At 37.5% G+C, this 20176-nt stretch overlaps 1 protein-coding gene across 1 annotated transcript in view; it reads left to right on the top strand.

Moving 5' to 3' along the window:
• The window catches only part of PTAR1 (protein prenyltransferase alpha subunit repeat containing 1), a 53990-nt gene extending 34159 nt beyond the window's left edge, over window positions 1–19831 (top strand). The window contains exons 5-7 of the mRNA XM_055136965.1: window positions 250–463; window positions 9331–9635; window positions 10941–19831. Of these exons, the coding sequence (XP_054992940.1) occupies window positions 250–463; window positions 9331–9635; window positions 10941–11283 (862 nt within the window). The 3' untranslated portion in view covers window positions 11284–19831. The remainder of the gene's footprint in view (window positions 1–249; window positions 464–9330; window positions 9636–10940) is intronic.
• The last annotated feature ends 345 nt before the right edge of the window (window positions 19832–20176 follow it).

Here is a 20176-nt window from a genome sequence, read left to right as displayed (position 1 = left end):
AGTCAAGCGTATGTCTCATGTGTGAGGCCCAGAGTTTGATCCTTGTACTGCAAAGCAAACAGAAAACCAGCACAAAAATATCTCCACCCCCAGCCACCCCAGAAAGAAACACCCCAACTAGGACTTATTGACAGGTATTGTATTACAATGTGTGTGAATGGAAATTAAATTCAGACCAAAGGAAACTGGTTGTTTTCTTTTCTGGTTCATGTACTTCCTTCATTCTTTTTTCACATGCTGCCTTGACAGGCGATGGGTGCTACAACAGCTAATTCAGGAAACCTCCTCGCCTGCCTTTGTAAGCAAAGGAAACTTGGGGACTGTTCCTGCAGAAAGGACACAGCGACTAATACAAGAAGAGATGGAGGTCTGTGGCGAAGCAGCGGGGAGATACCCAAGCAATTACAATGCTTGGTCCCACCGCATCTGGGTCTTACAACACCTTGCCAAATTAGACATCAAGGTAGGGCTCTTCCTCCATCTGCCTTGGCACACTTCTTTGTCCCTTCAATTTCATAGTTCCTCCTAAGAGGAGCTTTTCTTCAAAGACATAAGAATGAGTATGCCAGCATCCAGAAGAGGGTCGTGATGCCTGAAACCTTCAGGGGAGGAAAGTGGTGATTAAAAATGTATTTCTCCTAGGTCTGGTTTTCGACATTCCTAAGTCTGGAACAGTGGTACAGCAAACTCGGGTTTAACTAGTACGGAGTACTGAAGTTGGAAAGCCATAGGAAACTGAACCTCTTCTTTCATGGTGGCCTAGGGTTGGAGCAGAGTCAGTTACGCACTTTCTCATGGTTTTCTTTCATTGGGGCAGAATCAGGAGATTTCACCCTGGTGCTTTTAAACTTAGCTGAGTCAAATATACCCAGGGATTTCTAAGTCCTACCTTAGGCTTACAAAATGAGGGTAGGATTTGGATACCAATATTTTTTTGTGACAGAGATATTGAATATGGGAACTGGCTGGAAACTATTTTTAGTTTAAAATTTCTAGAAGGTTTTAATGGCTTATACGTAGCCTCAGTTATACTTACTATTATTTATCAGAGTAAGAATCAAGTAGCCCCCCCTCTTTTTTTTTTTGGCTTTTTTTTGGGTCATACTTGGTGATGCTCAGGGGGTAGCCCCTGGCTCTGTACTCAGGAATTACTACAGGGGTTGCTTGAAGGAACTGATTTTTGGATAATGGGATAATGGGATCCAAAACAGGATGGCCATATTCAAGGCAAGTGCTCTACCTTCTGTATTGTCTCTCCAGCCTCAAGCTTCTCTTTTTTTCCTTCACTTTGGTATAGCAGTACCATAAGAATTAAGTTCTCTTTTACAGTGGGAGGGTGCATTTGGGTACATCCATTGGTGCTCAGGGCTTACTCCTGGCTCTCTTCAGGGATCACTCCTGGTAGTGCTAGGGGTGGGGGTTGGCAGTGAGGGAGGGGTGGCATATGCAATGGCAGGGATCAGTCCAGGGGCAGCTGCTTAGAAGACAAGTGCCATACCAACTGTACAATCTCTACTTTCAGAGGGTGCTCTTTGAAACAGTGTCCCAAGCTTTAGATAATGTGAAAGTGCCTCAAGTGCTGCATTATTGGAAATAGTGGGAAGTAATACCTAACTGGGAAAACTTTTTTTTTTAAATTATTTGTTTTGGCTTTTTGGATCATACCTGGTGATGTTCAGGGATTACTCTGCTCTTCTCTCAGGAATTCCTCCTAGCAGTGCTCAGGGCACCGTATGGGATGCTGAACTATTGCTCCAGCCCCCCAAGGAAAACTCTAGGGAAAACTCTTTTAAACAACCCCTTTCTACATAATTGTCCCCCAATCCTACCCTCCACACTCCTCCACCAAAAAGTGAAATTGGTATAATCTCAGAGAAGGTCAGAGCAACAACATTTATCATACTTCACCAAAGCAAAACAAAAGGAAGATTTTTAAAAAAAACTGTATCACTGTCATTCATTTATTTGTTTGAGCAGACTCCAGTAATGTCTCCATTCATCCCTGTCGCATGCTAGTGTAGCCCAGTGGCATCTGCTCACTCCAGGAACACAAAGAGCATCAAACCGTTTGTTTAGGGTCTTGATGAAGAAGTTTAACCATCTCGTAGGTGGGCGGCCGGGCATTTTTTTGATGTCCGTGGAATCCACAGTGCACATAGAGGTCTAATTTGAATCTTGACTACCACCAATATAGTATGTGGCCCTGAGGAAGTGTCTTAGCCTTTCTCACCTTCCATTTCCTTATTTATAAAATGGGGATGATAATTCCTACATCCTTGAGTGATGTCAATTAAATGTGTGACTCCATATGTAAAGTGTCTTATCACGTACATACTCTTTTCTAAGTATTCACTCAGTGAACTTTGTTAGGAGATAGTCTAGCGGGTAGGAAACATGTTAGAGCCAGGTTTGATTCTTGGCACCACGTATCCCCTGAGCTTCACTGCGTCCTTGGGCCTGTGGGTTGAACTGTGGTCCTGTGGCCTAAAGTTTGCTGGTGGGGTCCCCCTCTGAGTATTCTTTTGAAATTACACAAAACCCCTGGTTATCATAAAATTGATAAAATAGTATCTATTGATTGAGTAGTTTAGTCTAATGAACAGTTATATACCAGTTCATCGTAAATTAAGACATTTTATTGCAACAAAAATGTATGCTAGATTATTTAAAGAAAAATGTTTGTGATAAAGATAAAAAATGATATGGCCAAGTATAGTCTTATACATAGTATTAGATTTTGAGTCTTTTTCTGAATGGTGTCTGACACATGGTAAATGCATAACACATACACATTTGTAGTAATAGTATGGATTTTTTTTTTGTATTCCCTGTTATATGCTTTTATTTGGTTTAATCATTAAAAAAAAAGAAAAATAGAAAATATGCAACAGTGCTTTGTGTAGAATTTGCAATAGACTTTACTTTTTTATTTTTCCTAAAGTGTTTGTATATTTAAATGAACATATATTTAAGTACATTTTTAAAGGGTCTCATGTTTTGTGAGGGAAGAAAGATTCACTCTGGGGACAGTTTATTATACTACTTTCCAATTTAAGTTGATACGGTGTATCTCCTGAGTTAGTATAAGAGGATTATATTCATAGAAGATGTACAAATGGCAAAGAAGATGTACAAATGAAGACATGATTGATGTCATCAGGATATAGAAATCGAAAACCACATTGAGGGCCAGAGGTACAGGGATTAAGGCACGCACCTTGAAGATGGCTGCCTCGGATTCCATCTCTGGCACCACATAAGGTCTCCTAAACAAAACCATAAGTTACCTGGAGCACAGACCCAGAAGTAAATCTTGACCAATTCTGGGTGTGGCCAAAACTCAAAAAACAGATGAACAAAAGACTCACATTGAGATACCATTTTACAATAGCTTGATTGACTGAAATTTTAAATTCAAATTTGAAATTTTAAAAAGATACAGGCAATAATGATATAAACTATTTCTGTATAAACTATTTCTAGAAATAGTTTGTCATATAAACAAATTTCGTTGATGATGAATATGGCATATAAACCATAGAAATATATCATAATACATACAGATTTTACTGATGGGTAATATGGCATCTTAAGTAATTGGAAAAGGGTTTGTTGTTCAATTTGTGGTGCTTATAAGGTTGGTGTTTTATGGATTTTTTTGTTTGTTTTGAGGCCATAGCTGACAGTATTCAGGGCTTATTTCTGATTCTGTGCTCAGGGATCACTGGTGGTGCTTGGGGACCATATGGGGTGCTAGAAATTGAACCTGGGTTGGCTGCTTGCAAGGCAAATGCCATAGCCACTGTATTATTGCTCTGGCCCAAATTGATGTTTTTTGAAGCTAACAAATACTAACCTAATTTTCAAGCTCAAGTCTCAATGGATTAAAATTTGATCTAAAAGGAGGGGCTTGAAAAACTTTAATTATAGCAGTATATTAAGAAAGGTTATAACTAGATTTAATATCTATAATATATCAGGGTCTCTTACAAAAAGTAATGACTCACAAATAACAAATTAGGCAATTCATGAAATGATTTTAAGAGAAGAAAAATTTTTAAAAAAGTTTCCAAGTATTAATGAAAAATTACGAAGCAAACATGAACATTATTGCAATAGCAGTGTGAATTACATAGCCTGTCTGGAGGGTACTTAGTGTATATAAAAAAACTTTATGGTTTTTTTTCTTTCTGTTCCAATAAGCAGACTGTTAGCCATTTCTCCTATGTAAATAGTAAGATGCACAGAGATTTTATTTATGTGTGTTTTTAAGAGTATTAGGTATCTTGGGGCCAGAGTGATTGTACAGTGGGAAGGGCACCCCATATGGTCTCCTGAGCACCGATACTTGTGGCCCCTAAACAAAAACAAAACAAAAAAGCATTTTTATTTATTAAGAGTAGAAGTAAAATGAAATAATGGTGAGATTTTGATGGTCTTTAGGATGAATATGTAAAAGGTAGAAATGTTATAGAATTTTTTTTTTTTTTTTTTTTTTTTGCTTTTTGGGTCACACCCGGCGATGCACAGGGGTTACTCCTGGCTCTGCACTCAGGAATTACCCCCGGCCGTGCTCAGGGGACCATATGGGATGCTGGGATTTGAACCTGGGTCGGCCGCGTGCAAGGCAAACGCCCTACCCGCTGTGCTATCTTTCCAGCCCCTAGAATTTTTTTTTTTTTTTGCTTTTTGGGTCACACCTGGCGATGCACAAGAGTTACTCTGGCTCTGCACTCAGGAATTACTCCTGGCGGTGCTCAGGGGACCATATGGGATGCTGGGAATCGAACCCGGGTCGGCTGCAAGCAAGGCAAACGCCCTACCCGCTGTGCTATCGTTCCAGCCCCCTGTTATAGAATATTTTTAAATTACAGTAGGAATAGGCTTATTAGTTAAGTGAAATAAAATCAATGTGAAATAAAATCAACATAAAACTGTCCCACAGGCTTGCTCTTCAAGGCCGTGTTCTCTCTGAACTCCTATCTCTTGCTTATCTCAAAGTTTCTGTCTGCTTTTTTCTACCCTACAGAAGTCTATATACTCTCTTGAATACATATTCCTTTGTCCCCTCACAGTTTCTAAGTAAGTTTTATTCAATACAAACTATCATGCTTCATTTAAAAAAAAATCCCATGTTTGAGTTAACAGTATACAGCATCTATGTGCATTGAAAAAAAGACAAAACTTGGTTGTCTATCAGAACATTGAATATTTGTCTCTGAAGAATGGGTTAATGTTTGGTATTTTTTTGCTGTTTTATTATATATATACATATACATATATATGTGTATATACATATATATATTCTAGTTTGGGAGCCACAACCAACTGTGCTCAGGGATTACTCCTAGCTCTGCATTCAGGAATCAGTCCTAATAGGGCTGGGGTACCGTATGAGGTGCCATGAACCCAGTTTGACCATGTTCGTATGAGGTGCCAATAGAACCCAGTTTGACCATGTTCAAAGCAAACACCTTACCCACTGTAAATATCTCTCTGACCCTTAAATTAGGTATATATTTAAAACTTCCTCAAATGTTAATTTTTTATCACTTTTTTTGCATGTGTGTGAAGCAAATAGTTTTCATTGATTGGAACTTCCTTAGAAAGATGTGAGAGGAGAAAAAAAGGGGAAATACTTGTTCAAGAGAGAATACGGGCAAAAAGGCCGTTTGAGTGGAAATAAGGAAGCAAAGAAACAGAGACAAGCAAGTGAGATGCCTGTTCAGGGAAGAACACAGGCTTGAAGAGCAAGCCTGTTTCACTTCTATAATCAGATGCTGAACCAAATTTTTTTTTCTTTTAATTTACAAGATGGACAGCTTATGAAGAATGAGCACTTTAGTTGCCTTTCATTTTAAATGTTACCCTTCTGTCTAATAGCAATGCACTTGAAGTTTTCTTTTTTTCATTTGTATATGGATTCGACATTTAAAATACATAAAAATGAGTTATTCTGTCAATATCTTGCATCTAAGTTATATCTTTAAATCACTTAAATGTAATATCTGTATTTTAAAGGAACCAATGCCCATATTTATATACATTTTATTCTAGTAAGAAAATGCTCTGCATTTCTGTTAAAATTTCTTCTCTGGATCAATCTTAAATTTTAGTGAGGAGATTATTATGGATAAAAGTTATCTTAGGAATTAAATTGATTTTGCTGGAAGCTTTTCTTGTGCTTTTTTGTACGTTTTTTACTTGAAATTATGATAATTTATAATTTTCATCTATCAAAAATCCAGCAAGAAATAATCTAAAGGAACTGAGGGTGTCTCAGTAAGTGTGTTACTACATAAGACCTGGGTTCAATACCTGGCACCACCCAAAAAAAGAATAGTACTCTTGGGGCTGGAGAGATAGCACAGCGGGTAGGGTGTTTGCCTTGCACGCGGCCGACCCGGGTTCAAATCCCAGCATCCCATATGGTCCCCTGAGCATGGCCAGGGGTAATTCCTGAGTGCAGAGCCAGGAGTAACCCCTGTGCATCGCCAGGTGTGACCCAAAAAGCAAAAAAAAAAAAAAAAAAAGAATAGTATTCTTTTCCATCCATAAAGAAATCATGCCAAAATTTTAAAAGTTGTAATGATATAGCTTATATTTTATAAATTAATTGTTCAAGTATGTTAAGTGTCAGGACTGTCCCCAGGTTAATATTTAATCTCACCCCTTTGTGCTTATTCGTAAAATCAGAAAATCTTGTTTTTCGTTTCTCAGAAACTCACCAGCTATAGCTTCTGCATTAAATGTGTGTGACTGAATAAGGAGATCTTTAAAACATTCATTGATACACCCTTACCATCCTAGCTACAAGTAGTTATTTCATTCATAAAATATGTAAGTCCACCCTGATGCCAGTGAGTATAGGGTTGATGAAAACAGTATTAAAAGTGAGTAAGAATGCTAACTGGTAGAGTTTAATGGGTATGGAAAGATGAAGACGAAATTTCTTAATAAGTAAGATAGAACATATCAGAACAGTGGAGGTTGAGAAGAGGGAATGAGTTCTTTAGGATTTGGGGACTTGAAGAGGGCATCTTGATAGAGGAGAAGGTAATGCCCAGAACCCTTGAAAGGAAAGTCAAGGACCTTGTAGCATTGTGTTTTTATATATGGTTCACTATTGACAAATTTGTGTCTTTTGTTCTTATGTGGAATGGAAATCTTCTGATAGAATGTGTAAACCCTCAGAATTTCTTTTACTTATCATTTCATTTTTGTTTGCTTCCTGTTCAAGACACAGCTGAATATTTCACTTTTCTTAAGTGCTACTTTTTATCATTCCATTTGAAATTCAGTTTGCAGGACTGATGACAGCAAAATTTAAACAACTCACTTGTGAAAATTTGATCATCTTTCTGAATTCATGTATCATTGATATTAAGTGATTTTCGACATGGAGTAAAAGTCAAGAGCTCTTGAGAAACCCTGGGTTTTTTGCATTATGTTTTTAAGCTAAGCCCTTTACAGCAGTGCTTCTCAGAGTGGGTGACAGTGCCCTTGGGAGGTACTGAAATGGCTGGCAGTAGCCTTGAGTGCAGTCAGAAGGTCCTTTCTCTTCCCTTAAAGAGGGGGGATTTTCATCACTGTGCTGAGGGTTGAGTATTTTTGTCTGTCTTTTTTTTTTTCCTGAAAAGGAGGAAGTAGGCCAAATGAGTTTGCTGACCTTTGCCTTAAGTTAAGTCATGAACAAAACAGGCATGGTCTCTGTAACATTCTCAATGAAGAGTAAATAATAGTTTATTTGTTATAAATTCATCACCTATAAAAGTTTACTCGATCATAACCTCTCAGTTTATACTTAGACTTCTCTTCAGCATCAGCATTACTCGTAAACGAATACCCTAATGTTCATCATTGTAGAATTTGACTTTTCTCTATGCATACCAATCAGAACAAGGCTGGAACGATAGCACAGTGGTTGGGATTTTGCCTTTCACTCGGCCAACCAGTTTTCGATTCCTCTGCCCTTCTCGGAGAGCCCGGCAAGCTACTGAGAGTATGGAGCCCACACGGCAGAGCCTGGCAAGCTACCCGTGTGTATTGGATATGCCAAAAACAGTAACAATAAGTCTCTCAATGAGAGACGTTACTGGTGCCCGCTCTAACAAATCTTTGAGCAACGGGATGACAGTGACAGTGATACCAATCAGAATATGATTAGTCCAGGGAAAGAATGACAAGTCCTTAAATACTGATATAAATACATACATATGCACTTTGATGCTAGGCATGGTTTGATCATAGTATACTACTAAAACATAAATAAACATGTATACACAAACTAACATTACTTCAATAAATACATGGTTAGAATGATCAAAAACTTTTTCTGAATATGGGCCTGGAGAGATAGTACAGTGAGCTGAATGTGCACTTGGTGGCCCAGGTTCAATGTCCAGCACCCAGTATGGTCACCCTAACACTAGCAGGAGTAATCTCTAAATATAGAGCCAGGAATAAGCCCTGAGCATTGTTGGTGTGAGCTCCCTAAACATAAAACAAACATTTTCCTGTAATTAAAAACTCATACTGTTTAAATAACTTGGTCACAATAGTGTTAATGTTTATGTTTTTGGTGTACAACTTACCTGCACCTCCACCATTATCAAAGTGTCTGTGACCCTTTGTGACTGTCCTTGGGTCATTTCTACTCCATTGTTTCCTTACCCATCCTCTGTCACCCCCTACCTGGTGGCTTCAGTTCTGTTGTAAAGGTTTAAGGATTTGTGTTCAGCGCATCCTGTCAATTCCCCATTTTGTTTTCTATATGCCACTACTGAATGAGATCATCTGCTGTTTTTCATTTAATATGGCTCCCTTTGGTTCCATCCAAATTATAGCAAAAGGCAAAATTTTCTTTCTCTTTTTTTTTTTTTCAAACAACTGAGTAATATTCCATGGCCCGTTGTGTAAGGATGCTATTATAAGTCTTTTTGTTGTCCTTTGTTTTGGGGAGACCAGACCCTGTAGTGCTCAGAGGTACTCCTGACTCAGATTACTCCTGGCTCTGCATTCAGAAGTCATTCCTGAAGTGCTTGGGGGACCACATGGAATTCTGGGGATCAAACTTGCTTGGCCATGTGCAAGGCAAGTGCCCTCTGCTCCAGTCCTACTATTATAATTTTTTAGGGGAAAGCCAGTAATTACTGAGTTTCCACAAAGTAACAGCACTACATTAGACATTTATATAAAACATACTGTTTGAAATGGTAGTACCAAAAAAATAATAATAACAAGTAACATATCAGAGATATATCTAAGGTAGTGTTGAAGAAAGAAATTTTTGGTAGTTCCTCATCTAACTTCTCTTTTTCTTTCCACAAGATTCTTCTTGATGAACTCTCTTCTACTAAACACTGGGCATCCATGCATGTATCTGACCACAGCGGTTTTCACTACCGCCAGTTTTTGTTAAAGTCATTGATTAGCCAAACTGTGATAGTTGGTTCTGTGTTGGAGCAAAATCATTTGAGAAGTGAGCAAACCTTAATTCTTCCAAAAGATGAAGAAGCATCAGCCTCAGCAGAAGAACCAAGGATAAATCTTCCTCGTCTTCTAGAAGAAGAAGTTGAGTTCAGTACTGATCTCATTGATTCCTACCCAGGACATGAAACTCTTTGGTGTCATAGGTAAGAGAAGGGAAAACCAAGTCCCTCCCTACTTCGGATTCCCTTATGAAAGCTATAGAAGGTATTCCATCTTACTCCTGCCTGCCCCTCCCACCACCCTTCTCCCCCCACCCCACCATCAAAGGAAAATCATCTTTTAAGACACTGGACACTGTTTCACTGTGTGCGTGGTACTGCCCCTATTCTATGGTGACATGTAGGGACCCATCTGGGGAAGGTGATAGCAGCTTTGAATCGATGCACTTGAGGAAGCTTTCTGTTTGTTGCCTTGAAGAAGGTAAATTCCACAGAACATTGTGGTAATTTTTCCTCCTTCTAAAGGGGCAGTAACCCAAATAAGTTTGGGAACTTCTGTTTTTCGGGTTTATGAGTTGCTAATATGTGTAGTGAATCATTAATGTCTGTGTAATTTATTATATGTAGTCAACAAAATTTGTAGATTCTAGGCACATATATCTTCATTTTTACCAATGAGTCTCAGGGCAGAACAACTTGTTTTCCCTTCTTTCTTTCCCTCCCTCCCTCCCTCCTCTCCCTCTGTCTCCCTCTCCCTCCATACATACACACACACATACATTTTAGTGGTTGGGGAATGTTTTGGGGTTGCACCCAGGGTCCTCAGGGCTAACTCCAGACTGTGCGCTCAGGGCTTACTCCCAAGTGGGGCTCAGGGACCATATGTGCTGTGGGGTCTTGAACTTGGGTTCAAGCACCTTCCCTGCTATACTCTTGCCAAGAACTGTATTTTTCAACATGCTCATCTGCCACCCAGTACATCCCTACTACACAAGGAGACTTAGTTAAACTCTTCTGATGGATTTAGAATAAAATTCACTTGTTTTCGAAATACTAAGACTAACTATGGACCACCCAAAGAAAATATTTAATAGAGGCCATGAATTAAGCATGTAGAGGGAGCTATTTGAACTTGTCAAAATTATTTGTATTCTAGGATACCAGCGAGAGGCTTGGTTTTGGTTTGGGGTTTTTATTTTTGGCAGAGACTGGACTAAGGACTACTTGTTTCTCATATTCTTAATAATCATCATCTTAGTAAGTGTTCTGGTAGTCTTTGGTTGGGGAGGGGAGCAGTTAGTGTTCATAATCCAGTAAATAAGGATCTGTCCAAATGGCCCAGTCTTTCATCATAAACCGTTCTCCCTCTTTCCCATGATAGTTCTGGGTTGCAAAGAAGCAGTGAACTAAGTATTGATGTATTTTGAGACTACCAACTTAGTTTTTCCTAAAATGTTTGACTTTGATTTTTGTTTTTTCTCTCTTGTCTTCCTCTCACTTCTTTCCCAGACGACATGTTTTCTACCTTCAGCATCACTTGAATGGTAGGCTTCCTCACTGTGTGACCCAGTTGTCACCTGCAGACAGCACTGGGGGAACTGTAAATGACTTGCACCTCATCCCAGGAGGCACCCACATTTCTCAGGCAATGGAGGTGGATGGACTGAGTGACTCTAACAAGCAGGGCTTTTCTCAGGAAACCAAACGCCTGAAGCGGACCCCAGCTCCTGACTCTCTCGGCCTGGAAATGGAGCACAGGTTCATCGATCAAGTATTGTCCACGTGCCGGAATGTGGAGCAGGCCAGATTTGCCAATGCATACAGAAAATGGCTGGTTACACTGAGTCAGTGAAAGAAATGGATTAGCCCTGCAAGGTCCCCTTTTAGTGCAATATTGTTTTCCTTTCTTATTTACATAGTTGCATGAATTATTTCTGTAATTGGCTAACTATATATGTTCTTCATCTTTAGGTTAAAAGTCCATAGGGGATCTTTATTTATTTTGTTAAGAACTGACATTCCTTTGAGGATACAGTAATTCTGTAGTTCCTTCCTGCTAAAAAGTGAGTCTTAATGTTTTTAACTTCTTATCCTTTATATTTCTGTACATGAGATTTCTTGTCATTTGGTTCTTTTAAAGTGGTTCAAGTATACCACCCCCCGCAGTGCAATTGCTGCATAGGCTCATTTTTTAAAAGTGAAAATTTATGCTATAGTTCTACTTAAGAACAGTACAAATGCAAAATTACTCAATTTAGTGGTTTATTTGAGAATCAAATGGCCTGATAGATGGATATGTGAAATATAAATCATTTCTTTTTTCTCTAGAACACCCTACTCGTGATAGACCCACATAACCAAAGTGAATAATGTTTGAATTTATATGAAAAAGTGCTTCCAATAGACCCATTTTTGAAATGGTTATTTTAAAGAAACAAATTTTAAGATTTTATGTAATAGCAGTACTGGAAAATTATTTTTATTACTAGTTTTGATAGATTGTTTTTACCTCAAATTTGGTATATGCCAAAAACAATCAGTCCATATATAAAGCAAACTTTTTTTGAAAACCTGAAATGCCATTTTTTGTCATATGCTTACTTTGCTTTTGAAGCGACCCCGAAAAAAATGGAGAAATATTCATAGAATGTCCATTAAAATTTTCCTTTAAAAAATTTAAGTTTTTGAGGATACACTGGATAAATTACAAAACTTCTTGAAATGGTTAATAGAAGTGTACTGGCAAAAGCCAAAGGAAGGGAATATTTAGAAGGTTAATTAGTTCTTCAGTCTTTATTTTAAAAAATAAAGCAGTTTTTTAAATTTTAGTACTAAATTTATCAGGGATGAGGTACCAAAGTATCCACCTTACTGTTAGCTGTGTATCTTATCTTTTTAGTAAGTAACAAGGGCTGGATTTTTCAAGTCATGAGGTAGGAGTAGGGAAAGGTCCAATAATCTATCTATTCCTCCTTCCTAGATACTCTGAATTCTTCCAATATAGCATTCTCTGTTTTCCCAGTTGATTCCATATTTCCCATCTTTCACTTTTTCACACTTGTCTTTCCTGTATTATTTCAGGGATGCATACTGAAGATAACTCTTAATCTCATGAATTTGAGAACCCACTAAACAAACAACATGCAATATGAGTCTGAACTGCTTCTGTGTAAGCTCTGCTAATGGTGAAAGCTACCTGTAGTCTTAAGCCTGTGTGAACTGTTAGTCAGTGAAACAGCTGTGACCAACATCATTCTTTCTGCTTCCAAGGTTGCCTTCAGGATGAGAAGACAGGTATAGGGAAAGGCACTCCTCTTGTCACACTGTTGTGGAAACACTGAATTTGAGTTAGGTGCCGAGCATTATGGGGGAAAATCAGGCCCTTTGCTTGTGCGTGCATCATGATTTTTTTGATTGACTGTCTTGTGAGACTCAGGAACATCAGAGAAGTAGTCCAACTGGACCCTGTTGTCAGAAGCTGCTCTTCTTTCTTGGGGCAAAAATGACCTTTTTATACTTTTGTAGTACTTTGGTGAGAAAATAATTGCCATTGTTGAGCATAATTTCATCATTCTTTGGGTGCAAAGCATATTTTGAATCAAATACCTCAAGGTCTACCTAGACCTCTACAGATAAAATCTTTAGTTTAATTTTCAGCACCTGCAGGGGTTGGTGGGGCAGGGGATAGCTTATGTGTGTACTCTTACACACGGATGCTATGGATATTCCACTATTTCACTCATGAATGTTGCCAAATTCTGGCCTCACTCAGTATTCTCATTGTTTCCAAGCATCGTAGTAGTATGTGTCCCAAGTAATATGGCCCCTTAAGCTTTGATGTTAGAGTGTTAGGATATGACTAAAACAAATACCCTGTGACAAAGGAGCTAATATTTTATAGTGCTCCCAACATTTTTATACTTCCTCCCAAATTATGCCCAATTTTGATGTTAACTTTCATGTATTTTAAGGCATTTACTCCCCCCCAACCCTTTGAAGCCATTCAGCACTTCAGTATATCTTGGTCTCTCGTCTTCCTATTCAAGTTTTCAGTAGGGAGTAAAAATAGAACTATCCAAAGGTTACTGTTTATATGTGACTTGTATGTATTACTCTATTTCTGAAATTTGAATTGATTGTGTTCATTCACAGAAAAACTAGTATTGCCTAGGAGGTATTTTCCCCACCTCACCCCTGCCCCAGAATAGTTTGATGTCTAAATTCCCCATTTATAGTTTGATATTATTTCTGACAGACTGAGATCATGCAGTGAAAAGGATACATCTATGTTCAGGGATTTATTACTCTTCACTTTATTTTCTTCTATGAATATGTCATTATTTAAGAGGAAATGTATACTGACACACATTTTATGAAACTTCCATTGGAAGAATAGTAGGCTGTTTTACCATTCTGTGGATCAGGAATACCACTGACAAGCAACAAGCAATAAGATCTGTAAATATCTCCAACCGCCCCCTTCCTCTAGTCCACCAGTTTCCTAGTATACCTATTTCGTAATGTAATGTTCCCAGAATCTGTCTGTGCCTTGTACATTGTGAGGACTCATTAAATATTTATTAATGATTAGCTGAAAAAAGGGAAGACATGAGGGATATATAAAGTGAGTTCTGATTGAGAAGTTGATGAATTACAGCAATGAATTGTGAATGAAGTAGCTTTATGATGCTTCAGGGAAGTCATTAAATATTGAGTAAGTTAATTTAGATGCTTTTCTTCACTTAACTATCTTGTTTAAATTTATTAAATCCCAGCCAATAACTAAAACTCTGTAATGATCAATTTGAGTACTTTAATGTATATTTTTAAATTATAGAACTAAGGAAGCAAGGCCATTTGCATTACGAACACAAGTTTCCATTCATTTTTAATGCTGGAGCTCCTAGCTTATCAACAGAGCTAGGTCCCTACTTAGGGCATCTGGAGAAATGCTTTGACTTCAAGACTTATCCTGTACTTACTTAAACGTTCATTTTGTGTTTCCACAGCAACTTAAACTGTGGACCTTTTAGATATTTCTTAAACCTGCGTGAGTCATTTTTTAAAATTCAAAGATGTGACACCTATTAATATCCCCCTCCCTTTTTCCCCTTTTATTTTCTTTTAAAGTTTTACTATCTCTTTGGATACAATAGGCTCAAACATTGAGTCCTATTCCTTAGTCCTATTCCTTATTCCTGTGGTATGGTTTTAATTTAATGAAAGGCTTAGACATAATAGGATTAAAAATTCTGAGGTTGTCACTCAAGACCACTTAAATTTTCATATAAGGGCTTATGTGATACCTTGGTCCAAGATATGGAAGCAAAAGCTACTGGAGTTTTATATGTCGTTTTGCAATAACACATATGGTACACTGTGGCACTTAGGTATTCCATTATGTCAGTTTCCACTGAGACACACACACATGCATGTGCATACAAAGGTATTTAACATGTTGAGAGGAAATCAACGCCCTAGTGATTCTCTAACGTAGTATGAGATTGTGTCTCACACAGGAGTGCAACTATCCCTAGCTGGACAGTTTAATCTCTGCCTTTCAGGATAACAGGAAGTAGCAGTGTAGACTTTTTTTTCACCTTTGACAGAATGCTTTTCTGAGCTTAATTTTTTACTGGAAAATTATAAACCATTAAATAAAGTACGGTAGCAAGTTTGAAGTGCACTGTAGCAGGCAAACCTTGGTCTTCAGACCATTTCTCAGATTCTGCAGAGCCTGGCATTCTTCGAGGTGCCTGGCACACTCCTAACGTGCTGCTGGTTCATGGTAGGGACCTGTGTGCAAGCAGAGGAACGGTGAGGCCGACTCTGTCGTGAAAGTGGTGAGCAGGAAAAACCTGAAAATTCTACTCAAAGTCGTACAGTATCCTGGTTGAGGTGGGGAGGTGGATAATCTATACACACTGTTAACGCAAGTGCCTTGCATATACTGCAGGGTGGGTGGGTGGGGAACAAGATTTATTTAAGCCTAATGCTTAGGTAGAAGACAGAAGCTCCAAGTCTTGGTGTTTGATTGTGACTTGCTTTCTTTATTCCACTTGTTGGGCATGGTACCACAGCACTTTTTTTATCCTTGAATGTGATACTGGTATGAGCAGGTAGAATGTTTTGGGTTGTATTTAATTATCGTTTTTAAGCACCCTACTGAGAATAATGTGTTCTGTATGACAGAGACCTCTTGAGTCGGGTGATATCATATAGTCATAATTAAAGATCAGCCAGGACCCTGTCCATCCCGGCTTTAAATGGAAGCAATGCCACTCCACCCTACGAGAGAGGCCATATAGTTGTCCTAACTGAGTCCTTTGCCTCATTTTAGGGATTTGAAGGACTCCTTCCCAAATTCAGGGTTACACGAGGTAGTTGAAAGAAAGAGGGGCATGGGACCTTTATCCTTTGAAATGTTGGAGAAGAAAAGACGGGTAAAATTTAAACTATGTCCTTTATAAAGCGGGGCGGAGGGAATATGAAGAGGGAAGGGAGGAATAGGAATTTCGCATCATGAGATAGCATGTAATTTTAACTGATCAGGTCATTAAAGAAAAAAATTATAGCTAAAGATTCCAAAGTGCTTTCCAGGGAACTGCTGAATAATATAATTCCTCAAGGGCACGAATATATCAATCACATTTATAATGGAGACCATTTTGACAGTTGTGAATCTGGGGTGTGGAAGCCTCAGCTCTCAGCTGTGACTGGTGTAGCCTCATCAGGCCATGGTAACACTGTAAAACCAAACCCTGTGTTGAAACAGCAGCGGTACCTTAGTCTGCTGATGAAACCTTGTGCTTCCAAGAATATTCGCTCTATGTAGCTTGTGCTTTTTGGACAGTGATCTGGTCCACAAAGCTAACCTGTCATTTCTCCTATTAGTCTGTTATTCCTCAGGGTGTAGAAGATTTAGTAAATTTAGGACAAAATTTTATATTCTGTGCAAAAAAAATGAAATTGCAAAAACATGTGAAATATATAACTAGCTCTTAAAATTTTAGCGTAGATAGTATTTTTTATAACCTGCAACTGGTACAGTAGATCATAGTTGCTCCGTGGTTGCCTCATTGTCTCAGCTTTTGTCCTTGTGGCTCTATTGTGAGTGTTCTTTGACATGTGCCATCTATGGCGATAGTTTCTGTATTGTGTTTTTCATGTTTGGCCCAGATCAGATTGTTTCAGTTGGCATCATTCTCAGTTTTGGGAAATCCTACTGAAGTAAATGGTTACTGTTGATTTTCAAACCAGCAATTCTTTTGCTTTAAACTTTATTTTCCCTAGAAGAGTATTTTACGTCCAGATCCCTATACATATTAAGTGCATTGCATAATGCCTTGAACCTTGTAAGAATTTAATAGGTCAGAATTGTTAAAGGTTAGTCGAAAGTAACTTCTGTCTGTCTTAGGCCTATTTTTCTCATTCTTTGCTTCTAGAGAAATACAAAAGATACATAATCAGGTTTGAGTGTAAAAAACAGTGATTAGCAGATATACAGCATTGCAAGTGAAATTTAGGTTAGATATTTTAAAAGCATATACCTGTATGTACATTGCCATTGCACAAATACATATAAATGGAATTCAGAAGTTGAATTAGTATAGTGGTATAATTTGTTAATAAAAATTAATCTGAAGGATTTTTATTTTCCAGTTTACTTAAAAGTGCTTCTATTCAAGGCAGTTTCATTAGACAAGCCACCTCAAGCAAAACTTGCAACCTACACATATACCCACTAAAAGTCTAAATAAACCGTGTGTGTGTGTGTGTGTGTGTGTGTGTGTGTGTGTGTGTGTGTGTATGAGTGACTTTATATTAAGCCTCTGGTTGCTTGTGGCCCATTCTTTATGGCTTTCCTTCCATAGCTTTAGGAAGTCAGCCTTACTGGTGTTTATGGCAATCACTTTCCTTAAAGTACTATGCAGCATAGTTCAGGCCTTTATCTTTATAAAGTGATTTTGAGGGTTTTTAATGTCATAGGGATGCACCATTTAACACATCTAAGCGTTGAGTCATCCAGCGGTCTGCCAGAAATGCTCATGTACATGTATTTTCCCTCACAATACCGTTTTGTATTTGGAGCAGTTCATCCTTCTTCCTTACAGAATGAGTGTAAACTGCAGTCATCTTAGGTGCTTAATACATATTTAGTCAACTATTGATCAAACTGAGCATTCCGAAAATAGATTCTTGTCATCTTTTCACTGAGGAATTTACTTTTAGAGTAATATATGTTTCAGATACAAGAATTGTATTATTTGATGTGAATCATTAGGCTTATTTAGACTAGACTTAGTAACAAAATTAAAATGTTTATGTAGAACAAGATCTGGCAGTAGGAGATAGGAAAAGTTTAATACCATTTTGTCAAGGCACATTAATAAGTGTGATGAAATGGTTTAATAGGCTGCTGAACTCCACACTATAGTCTTCTGGTATTATTTCTATGTTGCAGTCAGTTTCTTTGTAGCATCCAATATTAATTTGGTTTAGTTCCTGTCTATTTCTTCTCAAGGTTGCTTTCTTAAAAGTGGTAATAGTAAAATATGAAATAGTAAATACTTTCTTACTTTCTCAGAATATCTTGAAAATAATTTATGAATTTGTGAATGATGTAGTAGTTTCAGAGACTCTTAACACTTAAACTGCTCTTTGAGCATTTTTGACTACTTACCTATTAGAAACAAAGAGTTAGCAATCAGACATTCCAACCTCAGCTGTTAGGAGCAGAGTGCCGGTATAACTGGGTACTGCCTTCCAGTGAGTTTGGATGCTCGACTGTAATGCTGGTGTCTAACTGAGGTGACCACTGTCAGTGTTGCATTTTGGTTTGTGTTATTTCAAGAATAACATATATTCTAGATTAACTCGGTTTTTAGTTGGACAGAATAAAAGATGAGATGTTGTATGTCAAATACATATTCTGCTACGAAAACTGTAAAAGACATGAAAACTGATAATGGGTCTTTTCAAAAAATTAAAATAAATCAAGTCTCTTAAACACTAAGCAGTTGTTTTATTTTGACACAGAGAGACTTTAAAGAATAGTTCTCTGATTGTGCTACTAGAATTTACCATATGTGTTCATTTTACTTTGCTTGATTCTCTAAAAAAAAGCATTTCAATAAGTTGTAATCAAAATTGTTTGGAGATTTTTTTGGTAGGATAGTTAAATGGACAAGCTATACATGATCTGTGGTGTAAAGTCAGATCTGGGGCATTAAAGATAAGTTTGACTGTTTTATTTTACTGAAGCTTCTCTCTGTCTTCACTCTGATCACACTGTAGTTCACTCTAATGGCGCTAATTTCACTGTTTGCACTGTTGTTTCCCTCTGTTGGAGAGGTAGTTTTACTGATTGTGCTCGTTTCCCTGTGTTTGCACTGCAGTTTCACTGTGATCACCCTGTAGTTTCTCTCTGACGACACAGTGGCTCCCCTCCGTTTGCACTATAGTTATAGTAGTTTCTCTGATTGCTTCATAGTTGACTCTGTTCTCACCGCAGTTTTCTGTTCACACTATAGTTTCATTCTCACCACTGTCGTTTCCCACTGACTGCATTGCTGCTTCACTCTCCTCGCATTGTGGATTTCTCTGACCACTCTGTGCGCACTATAGTTTTGCTCACACTGTAGTTTTTTCTAAGCACACTGTAGTTTTTTCTTAAACAGTTTTCTCTCCAGGTAGTAAGTAGTCCATACTAAAGTTGCTGTATCTTTCAATATTAGTTGATATTTTTAAGGCAAATATTTTTGGTTTTTTTTTTTCAACACCTAAAATGTATGCAGAGGGAAAAAATAAATTTTGCAATAAGATATTTTAAAAGTCTGCTTTTGTTATTCTGGACGTTAGTACTCTAGGGTGCTTAAAGTATAACGCTTAGTTCTAAGGTTAATATAATGACTGTAGATTATTTATTTCAGCACTGTCCAATAGAAATAAAAGAGAGCCACGTGGTATAGTTTCCTAGTAAATACATTAAACAAGTAAAATTAATTTTAATATATTTTATTTAACCCAAGATATTAAAATATTATTTCAGTGTGTAATCAAAGTAGAAAATTATTAATGAGGTATTTCCCCCTTCCTCCCCTATAGTAAATCTTCAAACTTTAACCTATTTTGTGCTTCATAATGCTTCTTAATTCAGATTAGTTGCACTTCAAATGTTCAATAGTCTTATGTGGCTAAGGGGTACTGTTTTGGACAGTGTAACTTTATAGGGTACAAAGAATGACTATTAAATTGGGAGGTTGTGAGACAGGCATAAAATTATGGTACTTAAAAATTAGTATACTTCCAAAACTATCTAATAGAATTATCTACTCATTTGCCTTATCTACTCATTTGTCTTTATTTTAAATTTGCTCTATGCATAGACTCACCCTGTTCCAACTTGCCAAGCATTATTTGGGGAAGAAATTCCATGCCATGTAAAATACCATGATATGCTTGATTTTAACAACATTATAAACAACATCAATGTGTATGCTGAATTCTGTCCTGTTCTTTCAAAATGATAGCTTAAATTGCATGTTAATTTTGTCTATACCTATTTTGTTTCTGTATTACTCTTACACAATAATGTGTATTAATAAACAGCCCTAGGACTCTAGTTTTCCTATGCAGCTGTCTTCCAGTAATTACAGGTACACTTACTAAGTTGTGATAAAGTGGCAGAAAAGTAGAATGAACCATTCTTTTCTCCATTGTATTTCTTTTTACTATGTGACCAT

The sequence above is a fragment of the Sorex araneus genome, chromosome 1, assembly GCF_027595985.1.
Source record: "Sorex araneus isolate mSorAra2 chromosome 1, mSorAra2.pri, whole genome shotgun sequence".
Lineage (NCBI taxonomy): Eukaryota > Metazoa > Chordata > Mammalia > Eulipotyphla > Soricidae > Sorex > Sorex araneus.
This window is presented reverse-complemented; position numbering and strand designations above follow the sequence as displayed.